Source organism: Mustelus asterias, unplaced genomic scaffold (assembly GCF_964213995.1).
Source record: "Mustelus asterias unplaced genomic scaffold, sMusAst1.hap1.1 HAP1_SCAFFOLD_50, whole genome shotgun sequence".
NCBI lineage: Eukaryota > Metazoa > Chordata > Chondrichthyes > Carcharhiniformes > Triakidae > Mustelus > Mustelus asterias.
In genome coordinates, this window is record NW_027590123.1 from 1,938,177 (window position 1) to 1,959,427 (window position 21,251).

The following is a 21,251-nucleotide window of genomic DNA, read 5'->3' on the forward strand; positions in this document are numbered from 1 at the left end:
GTGATCCTTTATTACGAGAGACATTGAACAGAGAAGTAAAGATGTTCTGCTTCAGTTATACAGGGTGTTGCTGAGACTGCATCTTGAATACTGGGTGCAGCTTTGTCTCCTGTTTAACACCGGATACCAATTGATTCAGAGCAGGTTAAATAGATTGCTTCCCAATTCTTCAACCTCACAGTATAAATTTTGTCCAAATTTCCTTGTCTTCAGCTCTGACCAAGGGTCACCCTGACTCAAAATGTTGTCTCTATTCTCTCTCTACAGATGCTGTCAGACTTGCTGAGATTGTCCAGCATTTTCTGTTTTTGTTTCAGATTCCAGCAACAGCAGAATTTTTTCTTCATACCAATTCTTGTTAGATCAGGGCATCGAAAGTATCGGTGAAAGTAACAAGAATGTGGAACTCCACACAAACAGATCAGCCATGATGTAAATAAATGCTGGAGCAGACTCAAAGGGCCAAATGACCAACTTCTGCTCCGATGTCGAATGTTGATCACAAATTCCAGAGAATTGTGAAACAAGACTGGAAGATTCACCTTGCTTGTGTTAGTGGGAAAATGTCCAGGAGAACCATCACTGTGAAGGACAGCTCTGGGATTAAAGGTTGCCAGACTGGAAAAGGAAAACAATGGAAATAAACCCTTGGGGAGTGAAATATCACCTTGGACTCATTCTTGGAGAATTAAGTGTCAACATTCCAAGGCAGAGTAAAACATAACCATTGAGTGAGGTATTTGATTAAGAGTAAAAGGACAACGTTCAATTTTTCCAGCTCTTTCTGTATTTATTTTAGATCTACCTGTAGTGGTAGGAAAAGCACTCTTTACTATCCAGGATAAAATAAATGTCCTTCATCAGCTTTTGTGGATCATTTCAGTGGAAATGTGCTCTCCCAGGCTCAAAGAGCATCAGCTCACTGGGAGCAAAGTCGTGAGACTGGCCAGTCCAGCAGAAAGAAACCCTCCGACCATCCCACTTCACCAACTGTCAGAATGAACATGGTTCAGTCCTGGATGTGATTAACAGCAGCAATAACAGCAGAATCCAACCCCTGTAATTGTTTGTGAACTCGCTGGTGTCTCCACAGGTTGGATGACTGAGTGAATCCCTTCCCACACACAGAGCAAGTGAACGGTCTCTCCCCAGTGTGAACTCGCTGGTGTTTCCGCAGTGTGGATGACGTTCTAAACCTCCTTGAGCAGTGAGAGCAGCTGAACGGTCTCTCCTCCGAGTGGAAGCGCTGGTGGACCATCAGTTCCTGAGAGCTTTTGAAGCCACTCCCACAGTCAGAGCATTTAAAGGGTCTCTCACTGGTGTGAGTGACTTTGTGTGTCAAAAGACGGGAAAACTGAGTGAATCCCTTCCCACACACAGAGCAGGTGTATGGTTTCTCCCCAGTGTGAACTCGCTGGTGTGACTGCAGTGTGGATGAATTACTGAATCCCTTCCCGCAGTCAGTGCAGGCAAATGCTCTCTCCCCGGTGTGAACCCGCTGGTGCCTAGCCAGGGAGGATGTCTCGCTGAATTGTTTTCCACACTTAGAGCAGGTGAATGGTTTCTCCCCAGTGTGAACCCGTTGGTGTGTCAGCAGGCTTGATGAATCTCTGCATCTCTTCCCACACTCAGAGCAGGTGAATGACCTCTCCCCGGTGCAAATTCGCTGGTGCTTCCACAGGTTGGATGATGTTCTAAACCTCTTTGTGCAGTGAGAGCAGCTGAACGGTCTCTCCTCAGTGTGAATGCGCTGGTGGAACATGAGTTCCCGAGAGCTTTTGAAGTCACTCCCACAATCAGAGCATTTAAAGGATCTGTCATTAGAGTGAGTGATGTTGTGTCTCTGCAGGCTGGGTAACTCAGTGAATCCCTTCTCACACTGAGAGCAGGTAAATGGTCTCTCTCCAGTGTGAATGTGTCCATGAATTTCCAGCCGAGATGGGAATCTGAATCTTTTTCCACAGTCCTCACATTTCCACGGTTTCTCCATGGTGCGGGTGTCCTTGTGACTCTCCAGATTAAACAATCATTTAAATCTCACATAGAACATGGGTACAGTCTCTCCCTGCTGTGAATGCTGTGGAGCTGGTTAAAGCTCTATCCACAGTCAGTGCATTGGAACACTCTCACTCGGGTGTGTGTGTATGTGTATATCGGTGCTTTTCCAGTCACATTGATGTTTAAAATCTTCTGAAGCAGACAGAACAGAGAAACATTTCTCCTTCAACATTTAAAGGGCAATATATTCAGATTCCGATGAATTGAGTGTCAGATGTTGATGTGACGTTTGGTTTGAGATTTCAGCCTGTAAATCCTCACCTCCTGATATCCTATCAAAAGGAGTTCACAAGAGTCATCACTGCCATGATAGGATAGAAATTCAGAACAGGCAGTTCCAGTTTCTATGGAATATTCTTTCCTCTCTCATTCAAAGCTGTAAATCGCCATCCCACACACTCTAGGAGATTTTAAAGTAACTTCATTGCAGTGTTAATGTAACCTGATTTGTGACAAAATAAATTTTGAAAACTCCCTCCATTCTCACTCTGCTGTATTTAATATGCACCCTCCCAATTCTCCTGAAGGTGCTGATTGAGGCTGATTGACAGATCCATGCTCCCGGCTTCCTGTCCTGGACACAGAGAGCTGGAAATCTTCAAGCTGACATCACGTTAAAGTTTTACATTTGGCCATAAGTGAGCAGACTGACGATGTGTGTAATACACTGTATTAGCTGGTTACAGATACAAGAAGAGTGTGAGGAGGATCTTTATTTAGGCATCGAGTGGTGACCTGGAAGTTAAAAATTGAAGTCAGGAATGAGAAAAGAAAAGGAAAGGGGAAGAAAGGAAAATGTTTTACTCACAGATGTTGGCCTCTTTTAAGGTCAAACCAAATAAACAAACTCAAGTTCAATCAGGACAAAGTAAAAGGGGCAGCTCCCCAAAAGGAGGAGGAACAGCCCGAACAAAAATCAAGGTACAAAGGAAACTTAAAAACATCAAATCATAATGTGATTGTCAGGGTCGATAACACACCCCAACCCCTGCAGTGCCCTCTTTTTAGGTCAAACCAAATAAACAAACTCAAATTATGTCAGGACAAAGTAAAAAGGGCAGCTCCCCAAAAGGAGGGGGAACAGCCCGAACAAAAATCAAAGTGCAAAGGAAACTTAAAAACATCAAATTAAAATGTGATTATTGGGGTCAATAATGCACCCCAACCCCTGCGGTGCCCAGCGGGCGCGGAAGGCGTCAACCGCGCCCGTGGGCACCGCATGCTCCCTCTCCAGGGATACCCGGCCGCGACCTCTTTTTTAGGTCAAACCAAGTAAACAAACTCAAATTAAATCAGGACAAAGTAAAAGGGGCAGCTCCCCAAAAAGGAGGGGGAACAGCCCGAACAGAAATCAAAATGCAAAGGAAACTTAAAAACATCAAATTAAAATGTGATTATTAGGGTCAATAATGCACCCCAACCCCTGCGGTGCCCAGCGGGCGCGGAAAGCGTCAACCTCGCCCGTGGACACCGCATGCTCCCTCTCCAGGGACACCTGGCCGCGACCTCTTTTTAGGTCAAACCAAGTAAACAAACTCAAATTAAATCAGGACAAAGTAAAAGGGGCAGCTCCCCAAAAAGGAGGGGGAACAGCCCGAACAGAAATCAAAATGCAAAGGAAACTTAAAAACATCAAATTAAAATGTGATTATCAGGGTCAATAATGCACCCCAACCCCTGCGGTGCCCAGCGGGCGCGGAAAGCGTCAACCTCGCCCGTGGACACCGCATGCTCCCTCTCCAGGGACACCTGGCCGCGAACGTAGCCCCGGTAGAGGGGCAGACAGAGGAGGGAGTTTCACTCTGAAGCTCATTGGCTACCTTCCGCATTATGACGTCACAACGGAGCGCTGCCTGAATCAGCCAATAGGAATCAGAATTCTCCGCGGTGACGTCTCCAGGTTCCAGTGCGCAGGCCCGGGCGCGCGGACCCGGGAGCCCCGCCCCCACCCATTGTTCCCCTCCCCCTGCACCTCCTCAAGCCAAGGTTTCCAGGCAACCGGCTGACGGCTCCGGCCAGCGCGAGAAGCCGCTCAATGATCTCCCCCTTCACCCCCCGGCCCAGGACTGCGCATGTCCAAGGGAGAGGGGACTCTGCGCATGTGCGGCGGAGTGCCCACCCTTTGACCTTCATGCTGAGGTATTGGCCAATGGGAAGAGTGGAAGGACCGGAAGGACTCGGGTCCTCCAGCCAATCAGAGCTCCCCATTGTCTGAATGTGGAAGTTGCACAATGAGCTTGTTCAGCTGCTCACTCCTGCCCAGCGAAGCGGCTGCTCTCTCTGAATGAAGATTGAACTTCAGACAGACTCAAACTTCCTCCTGTGTCCACCATCTGTGAGTAAAACACTTTCTTTTCTGCACCATTCCATTTCTTTTCTCATTCTGGGGAAAATTGGGGACTTGCAGCAACTGAAGGGAAAGGAAGTGAATCCAGGGAGGCTGCAGACTCTGGAAAGGTTCGCCCAGGTCTCTCCCTCTCTCTCATAAAGACATTTGCTCCCTCAGCTTGACACATTGATTTGTCTGGCAAAAATGTCCCTATCCTAATGTTCACAATTAAAGGGCTGGTTTCCCCAGGAGATGGCAGATTTCCTTCCCTAAAGCACATTAATGAACCAGATGGGTTTTTTTGGTCAATCGACAATGGTTTCATGGTCATCAGTAGATTCTTAATTCTAGATTTTGTTTTTAAATTCAAATTCCACCATCTGCTGTAGCAGGATTCGAACCCGGGTCCCCAGAACATTAGCTGAGTTTCTGGATTAATAGTCTAGCAATAATACCACAAGGCTATCAGCTCCCCTGTTGTTATATGGTACAGATTAGATATATTATTTATAGCTCTGTAATAAAATACACTCATTATATCTGGCTGTGTAATTTTGGACTGCAGCTATATTATATGTTTCCAACAATCTCTTCCCTCAGAGAATTGTTAGTATCTAGATTTCTCTCCCAGTGAAGGGATTGAATATATTCAAGGATGAGTTAGACAGTTTTTGAATGACAAGGGAGTCAATAATTATTGGGAACAGGCTGGAAAATGGAGAGAAAGCTCAGATGAGGAAGGATTTCTTCACTCAAGGATGTGGTGATGTTTTGGATTCTCTACCCCAGAGGACTATAGAGCCTCAGTCATCAATAATTTTCAAGAGAGGGATTGATAGGTTTCTCGATATTGAAGATATCGATGGATATGGGGGACAGTGTGGGGAAAATAATGCAGAGGTAGATCAACCAATAATCTCAATGAATGGTTCAGCAGACTCGATGGGCCGAATGCTGACTGCAGCTCCTATTTGTTCTGATTTCTGTGCTGGACAGGAAGCAGTGAGCATGGATCTGTCAATCAGCCTCAATCAGCACCTTCAGGAGAATTGGGAGGGTGAATATTAGATACAGCAGAGTGAGAATGGAGGGAGAGTGTGTGGGATGGAGGTTCACAGCTTTTGGGGAATGAGAGAGGAAAGAACGTTCATTAGAATCATAGAATTGCTGCATCTTATCAACCGTCCCTGAGCTTTCACAATGAATCCCACTTCTGAGGACACCCTTATCTCTGACTTGTCTGCACTGCTGGCAGTCTCACAAAGCAGCTGCCTGTGTGCTGATACGGGAGGCCCTGCTGGGCAGGTTTAATGCTCCATGACTGTGTCTTTAATGAATGCTCCATAGAAACTAGAAATGTAGATTTGAATTTCGATCGTATTCTGAATTGCGATGTTTTTTCTAAATTGACTTGCAGGATACTAGACAAGGAGAAATCAGACAGAAATCTTCAACGTCACATCTAGATCTGACAGAGTGACTCGATTTCTTGGGACCTGAATATCATTGGCCTTTGAATCTAGCAGGAGAAATGCTTGTTTGGCCTCTTGGCTTCAAAAGATTGTAAACATCGCTGTGACGAGAAATGCACTGAGATACACACACCCGAGTGAGAGTGTTCCAGTGCACTGAGTGTGGAAAGAGCTTTAACCAGTTACACAGCCTGAAAATACATCGCAGCATTCACAGCGGGGAGAGACTGTACCCGTGTTCGGTGTGAGATTTAACTGATTGTTTAACCTGGAGAGTCACAAGGACACCCGCACCATGGAGAAACCATGGAAATGTGGGGACTGTGGGAAGGGATTCATATCCCCATCTCGGCTGGAAATTCATCAACGCAGTCACACTGGGGAGAGGCCATTCACCTGCTCTGTGTGTGGGAAGGGATTCACTCAGTTATCCAGCCTGCAGAAACATAATCTCACTCATACCAATGAGAGACCATTTAAATGCTGTGACTGTGGGAGTGGTTTTAAAAGCTCTCAGGATCTGGTGTCCCACCAGCGCACTCACACTGAGGAGAGACGGTTCAGCTGCTCTCACTGCACAAAGAAATTTAGAACATCATCCAACCTGCGGATACACCAGCGAGTTCACACCGGGGAGAAACCATTCACCTGCTCTGTGTGTGGGATGGGATTCACTCATTCATCCACCCTGAAGACACACCAAGTCACTCACACCAATGAGAGACCCTTTAAATGCTCTGACTGTGGGAGTGGCTTCAAACGCTCTGGAGATCTGGTGTCCCACCAGCGCATTCACACTGAGGAGAGACCGTTCAGCTGCTCTCACTGCTCAAAGAGGTTTAGAACATCATTCGACCTGCAGATACACCAGCGGGTTCACACGGGGGAAAGGCCGTTCACCTGCTGTGTGTGTGGGAAGGGATTCACTCAGTCATCCACTCTGCGCAGACACAATCTCACTCACACCAATGAGAGACCGTTTAAATGCTCTGACTGTGGGAGTGGATTCAAAAGCTCTGGAGAACTGGTGTCCCATCAGCGAGTTCACACTGGGGAGAGGCCATTCACCTGCTCTGTGTGTGGGAAGGGATTCACTCAGTTATCCAGCCTGCAGAAACACAAAGCCACTCACTCCAAGGAGAGCCCCTTTAAATGCTCTGCCTGAGAGGCCGATTCAGAAGCTCTCAGGAACTGATGATCCCCGAGCACATTCACACCGGGGAGAGGCCGTTCAGCTGCTCTCACTGTTCAAGGAGGTTTAGAATATCATCAACACTGCTGAAACATCAGTGAGTTCACACCGGGGAGAAACCATTCACCTGCTTGGTGTGTGCGAAAGGATTTACTCGGTTATCCAGCCTGCCCAGACACAACATCATCACACCCAGGAGAGACCCTTTAAATGTGGGCGTGGCTTCAAAAGCTCTCAGGAACTAATGTCCCACCAGTGAGTTCACACCAGGCAGAGGCTGGTCACCTGCTCTGACTGGGAAGGGATTCACTCAGTCAGCAAACTTGGTGAAACACCAGTGAGTTCACAAGTGATTACAGTTCTGGGATTATTCTTGTGAATCTTTCTTGCCCCTTCTCCAGTGCCTCTATTTCCTTTTTCTAAATGGAGATCACAAATAGAACGTAGAACAGTACAGCACAGGAACAGACCCTTCAGCCCACCATGTTGTGTCGAACATGATGCCAAATTAAACTATTCCTTTCTGCCTGCCCTTGGTCCATATTCCTCTATTCCTCACATATTCATGTGCTTATTTAAAACCCCCTTAAACGCCCCTATCGTATCTGCCTCCACCACCATTCCTAGCAGCGTGTTCCAGACACCTACCACTCTCTGTGTAAAAACACTTACCTCTCACATCTCCTTTGAACTTTCCCCGTCTCACCTTAAGTGCATGTCCCCTGGTATTAGACATATCAACTCTGGGGGAAAAGATTCTATGTCTCTCATTTTATAGACTGCTATCAGGTTTCCCCTCACCCTCCACCGCTATCGGAAAACAACCCTCGTTTGTCAGTCGCTCACACCCTCCAATCCAGGCAGCATCCTGGGAAACCTCTTCTGCATCTTCATCAAAACCTCTGCATCCTTTCTGTAATGTGGCGACCAGAATTGAACACAATATTCTAAGTGCGGCCCAAACAAAGTTTTATAAAGCTGCAACATGGCACGCTGACTCTTGTACTCAATAAAGGCAAGCATGCCATATGCCTTCTTTACCGACTAAATATTTGTGTGGCTAATTTCAGGAAGCTATGGACTTGAACCCCAAGATCCCCCTGTACATTAACTGTATACTTATCCTTCATATTTGATCTCCCAAAATGCAGCACCTCACACTTGCCCGGATTAAAATCCATCTGCCATTTCGCCGCTCATATCTGTAGCTGATCTACATCCCACTGTATCCTTTGACAACCTTCTACACTATCTACAACTCCATCTAGTTTTGTGTCGTCTGCAAACTGACTAACCCACCCATCCACGTTTTCATCCAAGTCATTTATATATATCACAAATAGCGCAGGTCCCAGTACGGATCCCTGCAGAACACCACTAGTCATGGACCTCCAGTCAGAAAAACACCCTCCACCATTACTCTCTGACTTCTATGGGAAGTCAAGTCTGAATCCAAGCGGCCAAGTCACCGTGAATCCCATGCATCTTAATCTTCTGGATGAGCCGACCATGAGGGACCTTGTCGAAACCCTCACTAAAATCCATGCTCACAACATCCACTGCTCTACCCTCATCGATCACCTTCATCATCTCCTCGATAAAATCAATCAAGTCAGTAAGATGTTGACGGTGCTCCCACTGCAGTCCTGTGATGAAAATATAGACTGGTTGGTGAAATGTAGATAACAGGTAGAATTGATATCTAATGAGGACTTTATACTTTAGAATTGAATACAGGGCTCATTGTTACTAACGGGGAAAGAAGGGTTAAAACCCTTACCCAGAACCCTTTTCACACACACGTGGACATCTCTGAATCTGACGCACACCAAATGGAACGTTACACAAGGGACAGGAATTCACTGGAATTTCTTAACAACCTTTCAATAGAAATGTCCTGGTACCGACTGTGACAAAGGACACAACAGACAGCAAGAACTAGGAGGAACCTTTAACCCAGAGAATGTTAATAACCTTGTTCAGGACACCGGTGCCAGGCACAGGAGGATCCCAGGAAAAACGGAACATTTAATTTCTGTCTGTTTCACAATTCTAAATGACTGATTCTTTAACAAAGGAATGTTTAAAAACAGCATTGTGATATTCCAAGGTCAGTGTGTCTGGGAAAGGGGCACACTGATGTGTTTTTATTTTAAACAGGAGGATCCATTGAAAAGCAGCTCTGGACGATACGAGCACCTCCTGACCTACTTTCAATTCATTTCAAATCACCCATCACTTTCTGTGGAATATTCTTTATTCTTTCCTGGGATGTGGACACTGCTGGCAAAGCCCCAGCACACGTTGCTCAGCTCCTAATTACCCCTGAACGGAGTGACTTGCTCAGCCATCTCAGAGGGACAGTTAAGAGTCACCCACATCGCTGTGTGGGTCTGGATTCACTTGTCGGCCAGACCGGGTAAGGATGGCAGATTTCCTTCCCTGATAGGGGGTATTAATAGGGTGAACCGGATGGGTTTTGATAACAATCCATGACAGTTTCATGGTCACCGTTACTGAGACTAACTTGATATAATTCCAGATTCATTCACTGAATTCAAATCCCACCAGCTGCCTGTCCCCAGATCCTTTGCTGGCTCTCTGCATTACTCGACCAGAGACATTCCCACTACCCCACCACCTCCCCCTGAATGGAATATTCCACAGAACCTTAGTTAAACGGGAATGTGAAAAGAGAAAGGCTTTGACCTTTCACAGAAAGCAGGCAGTCTGCAGTTAGCCTGGATGCCATCAGCTGTGGGAGCAGGAGCTGTGAACCAGCTGTGGGACCAGGAGCTGTGAACCAGCTGTGGGACCAGGAGCTGTGAACCAACTGTGGGACCAGGAGCTGTGAACCAGCTGTGGGAGCAGGAGCTGTGAACCAGCTGTGGGACCGGGAGCTGTGGGAGCAGGAGCTCTGGGAGCAGGAGCTGTGAACCAGCTGTGGGACTGGAAGCCTCGAGGGCCATGAGGAACCAGGGCTGTCCCTCATGTTTCAATCCCTCAGCAAGAAGACAATGAAGCTCAGGCTTTGATTGAGGAGTCCACAGTTTTGAGATCATAGAGGGAAGTTGAAGGGTTGTTTCGTGGGAAGCTAATGGAAGGACCTCATAAAAGCTTGGAGAATCACTGGAACACTGAGGAGGATTAAAGTGAATTCTGGGGAGCTTTGACGTACCTTCCATATGTTCACAGGAACAGAAGTGAATGAACCTTCAAGATATTAAGTATCAGGTAAATTTTGGGTAGAAGTTAAAAAGTAGAACTGTGTTTATAACATAAGTCTTTAACCTACAGTGTTCAGTTTGTAGTGTTGGTTTTTAATTTTCTTTTGTTTTATATATCCAATAAAGTATGTTTTTGTTTAAAGATTCTTGTGACATTATTCTTTCAGTTAATCACTGGCTATTTGAATTTTTCTTTAAACATTAACGGCCCCAACCAGGATTATAACGATATTCACAGAAAATATTTCAAAACAAATCAAAGATGAAAAAAGATAATTTCCCTTATTTTGTATGGCTTCGCCAGCTCTGCTTTCAGACCATTTATTTAGATTTAAAACACTGGTCTCAGACCCACATTTCTCCCCTTCAAACAGAATGTGAAATTCTATCCTATTGTAAGATCTGGGTTTGGCTCCAATCTCAATTGTAACAGTCAAGTCAGTTACCCATTGGAATAAGTTGTGAAAGGAATCTGCAGCTCCTGACTAGTTACAGACCATTCCAGGTACAAGAATGTTGTCACAGAATTTATTAATTGTAATAAGTATAAAATCACAATATTTAAACACAGTGGATCAGTCCACTCACTCTGGAACACCAGCTCTCAGCTTCTGGTTGACTGTGGCTGTCAGCTGTTCTGTTAACCAAAGTCTATCTTCTTACTTCATGTTGTGTGATGCGCACCGAGCTCCGGAAAATTGTCGCTCATTAACCCTCGCTCACAACTATCTCTGTGCGGTATTCGCTCATTCAGCTTTGTCGCTCGTCTGCTGTGGTTCTGATTGGCCCAAGCAGCACATGATCAATCCCTGATTGATAAAATGGTGCATGATCAATGTCTGATTGGTCCCTGAAGGATATTGGTCATCTTGCTGATGTCACGTCCCATTAACTCATAGAAATCATCGAATCCCTACAGTGCAGAAGGAGGCCATTCGGCCCATCGAATCTGCATCAACCACCCCAGATCCTATCCCCATAATCTGCTGTGTATGTTGAAGGAAAGTGACTATTTCTCTTTAAGTTAAAAAGCGAATACAATTCAAGAAATAGTATTTCTCCAGCATTGACATTCACAATTAAACTACAAGAATTTTCACATGTATCCTCTAATCCTGCCATCAAATGTGATCATTTCAGTGGAAATGTGCTCTCCCAGGCTCAAAGAGCATCAGCCACTGGAAGCAAAGTTGTGGGACCGGCCAGTCCACGAGAAAGAAACCCTCCGACCCTCCCACTTCACCTACTGTCAGAATGAACATGGTTCGAGCCTGGATGCGATTAACCACAGCAATAAAGCAGAATCCAACTCGCTGGTGTCTCTGCAGGTTGCATAACAATCCCGTCCCACACATAGAGCAGGTGAACAGCCTCTCCCCGGTGTGACTGCGTTGATGAGTTTCCAGCTTTGATGGGTAATTGAATCCCTTCTCACAGTCCCCACATTTCCACCGTTTCTCCATGGTGCGGGTGTCCTTGTGACTCTGCTAGTTCCACGATCTGCTGAAGCCTCGTCCACACACAGAACACAATTAATTTCTCTTCCTGATGTGAATGGTACAATGTTTTTTCAGACTGTGTTAAAGCTCTTTCCACAGTCCGTGCACTGGAACACGCTCACTCAGGTGTGTGTGTGTTTCAGTGCTTTTCCAGGCACACTGATATTTAAGATCTCCTGAAAAAGACAGAACAGACAAAAATTTCTCCTTCTAAATTGAAAGACGGATGATATTCAGGTTCCGATAAATAGAGTGAATTTGTGAGATCTTAGTGTGACATTTGGTTTGACATTTCTGCCTGCAAATCTTCACCTTCTGATATCCTGTAAAAGGAGTTTACAAAAGTCATCACTGTCAGTACAAGATAGAAGTTCAGAACAGACAATTCTAGTTTCCATAGAACATTCTTTCCTCTCTCATTCCCCAAAAGCTGTAAATCTCCATCCCACACACTCTCCCTCCATTCTCACTCTGCTGTATCTAATATTCACCCTCCCAATTCTCCTGAAGGTGCTGATTGAGGCTGATTGACAGATCCATGCTCACTGCTTCCAGAACTAAGAGACTTTTACCAAGAGTCAGGATGGACGTGTGTGGCTGAAAGGACCCCTTTGCTGTAATGATTCTATAACTGGAAGTATAGAACATAGGTACAGTACAATATTATAAGAATAGAAATAATAATAAATTACTTCATTGCAGAACCATAAATAATTAATCTGTGACACAAAAAATCATGAAATATATCTCTGTCCGATATTAATTTACTGTCCCCTTAAATGTCAGCCATCTCCTGGGGAAAGCAGCCCTTTAATTGTGAACATTAGGAAAGAGAACATCCTCTTAACCAGACAAATCAATGTGTCAAGCTGAGGGAGCAAAGAATGTCAATGTCTTTAAGAGAGAGAGAGAGCTGGGCCAACCTTTCCTGAGTCTGCACCCTCTCTGGATTCACTTCATAAAATCATAGAATCCTATAGTGTAGAAGGAAGCCATTCGGCCCATCGAGTCTGCACCAACCACAATCCCACCCAGGCCCTATCCCCGTACCCCTGCGCATTTACCCTAACTTGTCCCCCTGGCACTAAGGGTCAATTTAACATGGCCAATCCACCTGACCCACACATCTTTTGGACTGTGGGAGGATTATATCCTCTGTCTGCTCGAGGAGTATAAAAAGTGCAAGAAGCTACTTAAGAGGGAAATCAGGAGGGCTAAAAGAAGACATGAGGTTGCTTTGGCAGACAGAGTGAAGGAAAATCCAAAGAGCTTCTATAGGTATGTTAGGAGCAAAAGGATAGTGAGGGATAAAATTGGTCCTCTTGAAGACCAGAGTGGTAGACTGTGTATGGAACCAAAAGAGATGGGGGAGATACTAAATGGTTTATTTGCATCCGTATTTACTGAGGAAACGGGCATGGAGTCTACAGAAATAGGGCAAACAGGTAGGGAGGTCATGGAACCTTTACAGATTAAAGGGGAGGAGGTGCTCGCTGTCTTGAGGCAAATCAGAGTGGATAAATCCCCAGGACCTGACAGGGTATTCCCACGGACCTTGAGGGAAGCTAGTGTTGAACTTGCAGGGGCCCTGGCAGACATATTTAAAATGTCAGTATTCACGGGGGAGGTGCCGGATGATTGGAGGGTGGCTCATGTTGTTCCGTTGTTTAAAAAAGGTTCCAAAAGAAATCCTGGAAATTATCGGCCAGTAAGTTTGACGTCGGTAGTGGGCAAGTTATTGGAAGGTGTGATAAGGGATAGGATCTACAAATATTTGGATAGACAGGGACTTATTAGGGAGAGTCAACATGGCTTTGTGCGTGGTAGGTCATGTTTGACCAATCTGTTAGAGTTTTTCGAGGAGGTTACCAGGAAAGTGGATGAAGGGAAGGCGGTGGATGTTGTCTACCTGGATTTCAGCAAGGCCTTTGACAAGGTCCCCCATGGGAGGTTAGTAGGAAGGTTCAGTCGCTAGGTATACATGGGGAGGTAGGAAATTGGATTAGACACTGGCTCAATGGAAGAAGCCAGAGAGTGGTTGTGGAGGATTGCTTCTCTGAGTGGAGGCCTGTGACTAGTGGTGTGCCGCAGGGATCGGTGTTGGGTCCATTGTTGTTTGTCATCTATATCAATAATCTGGATGATAATGTGGTAAATTGGATCAGCAAGTTTGCTGATGATACAAAGATTGGAGGTGTAGTGGACAGTGAGGAAGGTTTTCAAAGCTTGCAGAGGGATTTGGACCAACTAGAAAAATGGGCTCAAAAATGGCAAATGGAATTTAACGCAGACAAGTGTGAGATACTGCACATTGGAAGGACAAACCAAAGTAGAACGTACAGGGTAAACGGTAAACGGTCGGACTCTGAAGAGTGCAGTTGAACAGAGGGATCTGGGAATACAGGTACAGAATTCCCTAAAAGTGACGTCACAGGTGGATAGGGTCGTAAAGAGTGCCTTTGGTACATTGGTCTTTATAAATCGGAGTATCGAGTATAAAAGTTGGAGTGTTATGGTAAGGTTATATAAGGCATTGGTGAGGCCGAATTCGGAGTATTGTGTACAGTTTTGGTCACCTAGTTACAGGAAGGATGTAAATAAGGTTGAAAGAGTGCAGAGAGGTTCACAAGGATGTTGCCGGGACTTGAGAAGCTGAGTTACAGAGAGAGATGGAATAGGTTGGGACTTTATTCCCTGGAGCGTAGAAGATTGAGGGGAGATTTGATAGAGGTGTATAAGATTTTGATGGGTATAGATAGAGTGAATGCAAGCAGGCTTTTTCCGCTGAGGCTAGGGGAGAAAAAAACCAGAGGGCATGGGTTAAGGGTGAAAGGAGAAAAGTTTAAAGGGAATATTAGGGGGGGGCTTCTTCACGCAGAGAGTGGTGGGAGTGTGGAATGAGCTGCCGGATAAAGTGGTAATTGCTTTTAACATTTAAGAAAAACTTGGACGCGTTCATGGATGAGAGGGGTTTGGGGGGATATGGTCCAAGTGCAGGTCAGTGGGACTAGGCAAAAAATGGTTCGGCACAGACAAGAAGGGCCAAAAGGCCTGTTTCTGAGCTGTAATTTTCTATGGTTCTAGGAAACCAGAGCAAACCAACGCAGACATGGGGAGAGAACATGCAAACTCCACACAGTGACCCAAGTCAGGAATCGAACCCAAGTCCCTGACGTTGTGAGGCAGCAGTGCTAACCACTGTGCCACCATGCCACCCTACAGTCAAATAACCTAGTATTCCCAGGAGATCTCCCATTCAAGTAATAACCATGCCTGAGTCTGCTTAGCTTCCGAGATCAGGCGTTTTCAGACGAGTATGGTCGTAGGCATTGGCTGATTCTGTTCACTTCCTTGAGTCTGTGTCTGAAGCTCAATCTTCATTCAGAAAGAGAGCAGCAGCAGCTTTGCTGGGCAAGAATGAACTGCTGAAGAAGCTCATTGTCCAACTTCCGCATTCAGACAATGGGGGAGCTCTGATTTACTGGAGGATCAGAGGCCTTCCGGTCCTCCAGAGTTTCCATTGGTCAATCCCCCGCAGACAGACAATGAGGGGCGGAGCCCCACGTGGGGGTGGGCGGGACTTTGTCCTCCAGCCGCGCTGAGCTGTTGTCCAATGGGAAAGGCTGGAAGACCCGGACAGACAATGGTCAGTGCGCCGGCTTTGTCCCGGGCCCCGCCCCACACCCGCACATGCGCATTCCCCCCAAAACCCGCACATGTTGAATTTTTAACTTCCAGGTCACCACTCGCTGCCTAAATAAAAATCCGCCTCACACTCTTCATGTATCTGTATCCAGGTAATACAGTGCATTACACACATCATCAGTCTGCTTTCTGTCCAAATGTAAAACTTTATTGTGACTGTCAGCTTGAAGATTTCCAGCTCTCTGTGTCCAGGACAGGATGTGGAGATGCCGGCGTTGGACTGGGGTAAGCACAGAAAGAAGTTTAACAACACCAGGTTAAAGTCCAACAGGTTTATTTGGTAGCAAATACCATAAGCTTTCGGAGCAATGCTCCTTCGTCAGATGGAGTGGTCTCTGTTCTCAAACAGGGCACAGACACAGAAATCAAATTACAGAATACTGATTAGAATGCAAATCTCTACAGCCAGCCAGGTCTTAAATGCACAGACAATGTGGGTGGAGGGAGCATTCAACACAGGTTAAAGAGATGTGTATTGTCTCCAGACAGTATAGCTTGTGAAATTGTGCAAGTCCAGGAGTCAAGCTGTGGGGGTTACTGATCATGTGACATAAATCCAACATCCCGGTTTAGACCGTCCTCATGTGTGCGGAACTTGGCTATCAGTTTCTGCTCAGCGACTCTGCGCTGTCGTGTGTCGTGAAGGCCGCCTTGGAGAACGCTAGGTAAGCGCATTATTTTGTAAATTGAGTTTGTGTCTTTATATGCCCTGTTTGTGAACAGAATTCCCACTCACCTGATGAAGGAGCAACGCTTCAAAAGCTAGTGGCTTGTGCTACCAAATAAACCTGCTGGACTTTAACCTGGTGTTGTGAGACTTCTTACTGTAACTGAAGCATAATATCTTTACTTCCATGTTCAATTTCTCTCATAATAAAGGACAGCATTCCATTTGTAAGAACTTTGATTTATTTGAATGAAGGTTTATGGGGGTTCTCTTGTTTGCAATAACCTCCCTAATAGTAAATCACAACAGGTTCCAGCGACTTAACCATATGGCAAGAAATAATGCTTTAAATGGTGAAATCAGAAAGTTTGTTAACCATTAAAAATGTAACAAGTCAGAGAGATGAAAAGCAAAGTGTCGATTAACAATTATTACAGAAACCTTAACTTTAACAATTGAACAGACTCCTCTCAGACCAGGACATGAAGTGACGGCTCCGAAAACGTGGATAACTTGTAAAACCAACAGCTCTCAACGTCTCTCTGTAAACATCTCTCCCTCCACCTCTCTCTACCAAATTGGCTTCTCAAGATCACTTTTTTATACTTTAAAAATGTCAAAAGACCATCTTAGCCAATTCCCATAAATCTTCAATTATAAACTAAAATAGACACGAGTTTTCGGGCAATTTAAAAACAAATCAACTGTCTGTTGAAAGGGTTAACTTTTCTACAGAACCTAAAGGGGTGGGGACTGAGCAGCAAAAACTTGACACTTTACACAAGTTTAAAAAACTTGACACTTTACACAAGTTTAAAAAACTTCCCTAACAAAACAAACTTGATTTTAAACTTCACCCATTAATTTTTTTTGTTATATTCATCAACCTAATTATTTTAATTTGATCAGTTATTGTTAGGGATGGGTAACTTGTGTTCTTTATAAACTGGTTCACTCATTTTGTTAATTCGACATGGGCTCGGAGAATCAGAACCCAGACTTTATCATCCTTATCCTTTTTCTCCTTTTGCCACTGCTCCCTCTGTTTTGTGGGAGGGTCGTGGGGATTCCAATCAGACCAAATAAAATTATCATAAAAGTAAAATACTGCGGATGCTGGAATCTGAAACGAAAACAGAAAATGCTGGAAGATCTCAGCAGGTCTGGCAGCATCTTTGGAGAGAGAATAGAGCCAATGTTTTGAGTCTGGATGAGCTTCTTACAAAGTGTCATCCAGAATCAAAACATTGTTTCTATTCTCTAATCATTTCATCTATAAGCTTCTTGTTCTTAGTTTCCAAATGGCAGGTAAGAGACCTGTCCGGTCCCCACTCGAGCTCTGATTTTTCACTGGCCATGCTTGGATAGGATTATAACTGTTAGAATCTAGTCTCAGAGATCTGCTTTTTAATCCAGTGTTACTTGGGAGTCGACCATCACGTCACCAAATATCGGGTCACAAGTCCCTCACAGTTCTTATCACAAATTGATGATAGGTTAAGCAATGGTTCAGAACGCTTTTTAACTTCTTAACCAACTACCTTCCACTGTTTGTTGATTGGTCAGACCCCCTTTTTACAGATTCAGGAATCTCAGCCGCTGAACACCAGCTGGTCCTGGAATAAGTTTAATTCTAATTCATTGTGAATAAATATTCTCACCAGGTCCTCTGTTGGGGCCCTGCTAAGCAGCTTTAATGGTTCGTGATTGCAGAAACTGAGCAGTCACAGGAATGTGGTCAAGATAGTCCAGTCCCATAATGCCTCACATTCAATCTGCAGTCCTTCAATTATAACAGAATATGTGGCTGTATGTAGCTGCCTCGGCCGTGGTCAACCCCAACACTGCCTTCCTGAACTGCTACAATGCCTGAGGTGTAGGTACACCCACAGTGCTGTTAGGGAGGGATTTCCTGCTACACATTCCAGACTTTCACTGGACTGTAGATGGATACCAGATTGATATATTCCATTCACCCACACCCAAGATGAGTTATTCCAATTCCTTTATTGTCCAGGACAATATATTCACAATATCTTTAAAACAGAAATTAAACATTCCCATTTGATTTCAGGTATTAACAAATTCTGTTAGTTTGTTCTTTATTGTCAATGTCAGGCTGGGGTTGTTCTCCTTGGAGCAAAGGAGGTTGAGGGGAGATTTGATAGAGGTGGACAAGATTCTGACAGGTTTAGATAAGGTGGACAAAGAAAAGCTGTTCCCATTAGCTGATGGGACAAGGACGAGGGGATTTATGGTTTTGGGCCAGAGATGCAGGAGGGATGTGAGGAAGAATATTTTGATGCAGCGAATGGTAATGACCTGGAACTCGCTGCCTACGAGGGTGGAGGAAGTGGAGACAATAAACAATTACAAAGGAAATTGGATGGGCATCTGGGGGAGTTTCAAACAGAAATGCTGACTAAATATCTCTGAATTTCCGAACACCCTGTCACTCTGTGATCCGTGTGAAATTTAAAACAAGGTATACGCAACAAGACTCAAAGAGCATCAGCCCACTGGAGGCAAAGTTGTGAGACCGGCCAGTCCAGCAGAAAGAAACCCTCCGACCCTCCCCATTGACTAACTGTGAGAATGAACAAAATGCAGTCCTGGATGTAATTGAGAGCAGAAACAATAACAGCAGAATCCAACCCCTGTGAACTTGTTGGTGCCTCAGCAGCTGTGATGAAATTCTGAACACTTTTTATACACTGAGCAGGTGGACAGTTTCTCCCCAGTGTAACTTCACTGATGTCTCAACAGGTGGGATAACTGAGTGAATTCCTTCCCACACTGAGAGCAGGTGAATGGTCTCTCCCCATGTGAATTTGCTGGTGTCTCTGCAGGTTGGATAACTGACTGAAACCCTTCCCACACTGAGAGCAGGTAAATGGCCTCTCCCCAGTGTGAACTTGCTGGTGTCTCTGCAGGTGGGATGACTGAGTGAATCTCTTCCCACACTGAGAGCAGGTGAACGGCCTCTCTCCAGTGTGAATTTGCTGGTGTTTCTGCTGGGTGGATAACTGACTGAAACCCTTCCCACACTGAGAGCAGGTAAATGGTCTCTCCCCAGTGTGAACTCGCTGGTGTCTCCGCAGGTCGGATGACCGAGTGAATCTCTTCCCACACTGAGAGCAGGTGAACAGACTCTCCCCAGTGTGAACTCGCTGATGTGTCCGCAAGTCGGATGACCGAGTGAATCTCCTCCCACACTGAGAGCAGGCGAATGGCCTCTCCCCGGTGTGAACGTGCTGATGTGTCCGCAGGTCGGATGACCGAGTGAATCTCTTCCCACAACGAGAGCAGATGAATGGCCTCTCCCCAGTGTGAACTCGCTGGTGTGTCTGCAGGTTGGAAAACTGACTGAACCCCTTCCCACACTGAGAGCAGATAAACAGCCTCTCCCCAGTGTGAATTCGCTGGTGTCTCTGCAAAGTGGATAACACAGTGAATCCCTTTCCACACTGAGAGCAGGTGAACGGTCTCTCTCCAGTGTGAACTCGCTTGTGTGACTGCAGGCTGGGCAACAGAGCGAATCCCTCCCCACACTGAGAGCAGATGAATGGCCTCTCCCCAGTGTGGCTGCGCCGATGAGCATCCAGCAGAGAGGGGGCTCTGTATCTCTTCCCACAGTCCGCACATTTCCATGGTTTCTCCATGGTGCAGGTGTCCTTGCCTCTCCCTTGGGTGGCCAATCAGTTGACGCCTTGTCCACACACGGAACACGGGTACAGTCTCTCCCTGCTGTGAATGGTGATATTTATTCAGGCTGTGTAACTGGTTAAAGCTCTTTAGTCAGTGCACTGGAACACTCTCACTCGGGTGTGGCAGTGTGTTGCTGCTTTTCCACTCACTGATGGCCGAAGTCTTTTCAAATCCAAGTGGAAGGTTGAATCTGAAGCTCAGTGGCCAACTTCCGCATTGAGACGTCACAATGGAGCGCTGCATCAATCAGCCAATAGGAATTACGCGACTCCGCAGTGACGTGTCGGGGTTCCATGGCGCAGGCCCGGTTCGCGGACCCGGGAGCCCCGCCCCCACCCATTGTTCCCCTCCCCCCTACACATCCTCCAGCCACGGTTTCCAGGCAACCGGCTGGCGGCTCCGGCCAGAACGAGAAGCCGCTCGGTGATCTCCCCCTCCCCCCTCTCTCTACGGCGGCTGCTCCAAAAAGAGATCGAGAGCGACCGCTGGCGGCAGCCGCACTGCGCCTGCTCCGGACAGCTGGGCTCTCTGCGCCTGCTCCCGACAGCTCGGCTCAGCAGCGCTTTCTGCGCCTGCTCCGGACAGCTCGGCTCAGCAGCGCTCTCTGCGCCTGCGCGCTGGGCTGCCAGCTGAGGGAGTGGGGAGGGGACTTTGCAAAATCTCTTCCCATCATTTTCTTCCAAGTCCCGCAGTTTGATTTGAAACAGAACAGCTTCTGTTTGTAGCTTCACCACAGACTCAAACTTCACCACAGACTCAAACTTCACACACAGACTCAAACATCACCACAGACTCAAACTTCACACACAGACTCAAACTTCATCCTCTGGACAACATCTGTGAGGAAAACACTTTCTTTCTCCCCCTGGGAAATACAGAGACAGAGAAATTCTCTGGAACTGGAATTAGAGACAAATATACTGAGGGGGAAATGTTTGTGATTTTGTGGAACCTGTTTTTATTGTCTGGGCTTTTTAAAGTGTAATTTATCTTGTCTATTCAAATACTGTTTCTTAATGCATGATTCAGTGATGTTAATTTTAGATTAATTTTTAAAGTAAATTTTTTAAAAAATGAAACATTGTCTTTGTTTATTCGATTGGGATTTGTGGGAATTTGTTTATTATAAGGTGACCATGAGGATCGTAACAACATTGATATGTCTGGTGTTGTTATATGGTGCATATGATGTAGAGATGTCGGTGTTGGACTGGGGTGGGCACAGTAAGAAGTCTCACAACACCTGGTTAAAATCCAACAGGTTTATTTGGAATTACGAGCTTTCAGAGCGCTGCTCCTTCTCACCTGATGAAGGGGCAGTGCTCTGAAAGCTTGTGATTCCAAATAAACCTGTTGGACTTTAACCTGGTGTTGTGAGACTTCTTACTATATGG

At 45.7% G+C, this 21,251-nt stretch overlaps 1 protein-coding gene across 1 annotated transcript in view; it reads right to left on the reverse strand.

Moving 5' to 3' along the window:
• Positions 1–19,813, reverse strand: part of LOC144483225 (uncharacterized) — a 78,300-nt gene extending 58,487 nt beyond the window's left edge. Inside the window, exons 1-3 of the mRNA XM_078201996.1 lie at positions 18,975–19,813; positions 1,356–1,573; positions 1,104–1,190 (exon numbers count right to left, since the gene is read on the reverse strand). Coding sequence (XP_078058122.1) covers positions 1,104–1,190; positions 1,356–1,573; positions 18,975–19,811 — 1,142 coding nt within the window. The 5' untranslated portion in view covers positions 19,812–19,813. The remainder of the gene's footprint in view (positions 1–1,103; positions 1,191–1,355; positions 1,574–18,974) is intronic.
• Between the last annotated feature and the right edge of the window lie 1,438 nt (positions 19,814–21,251).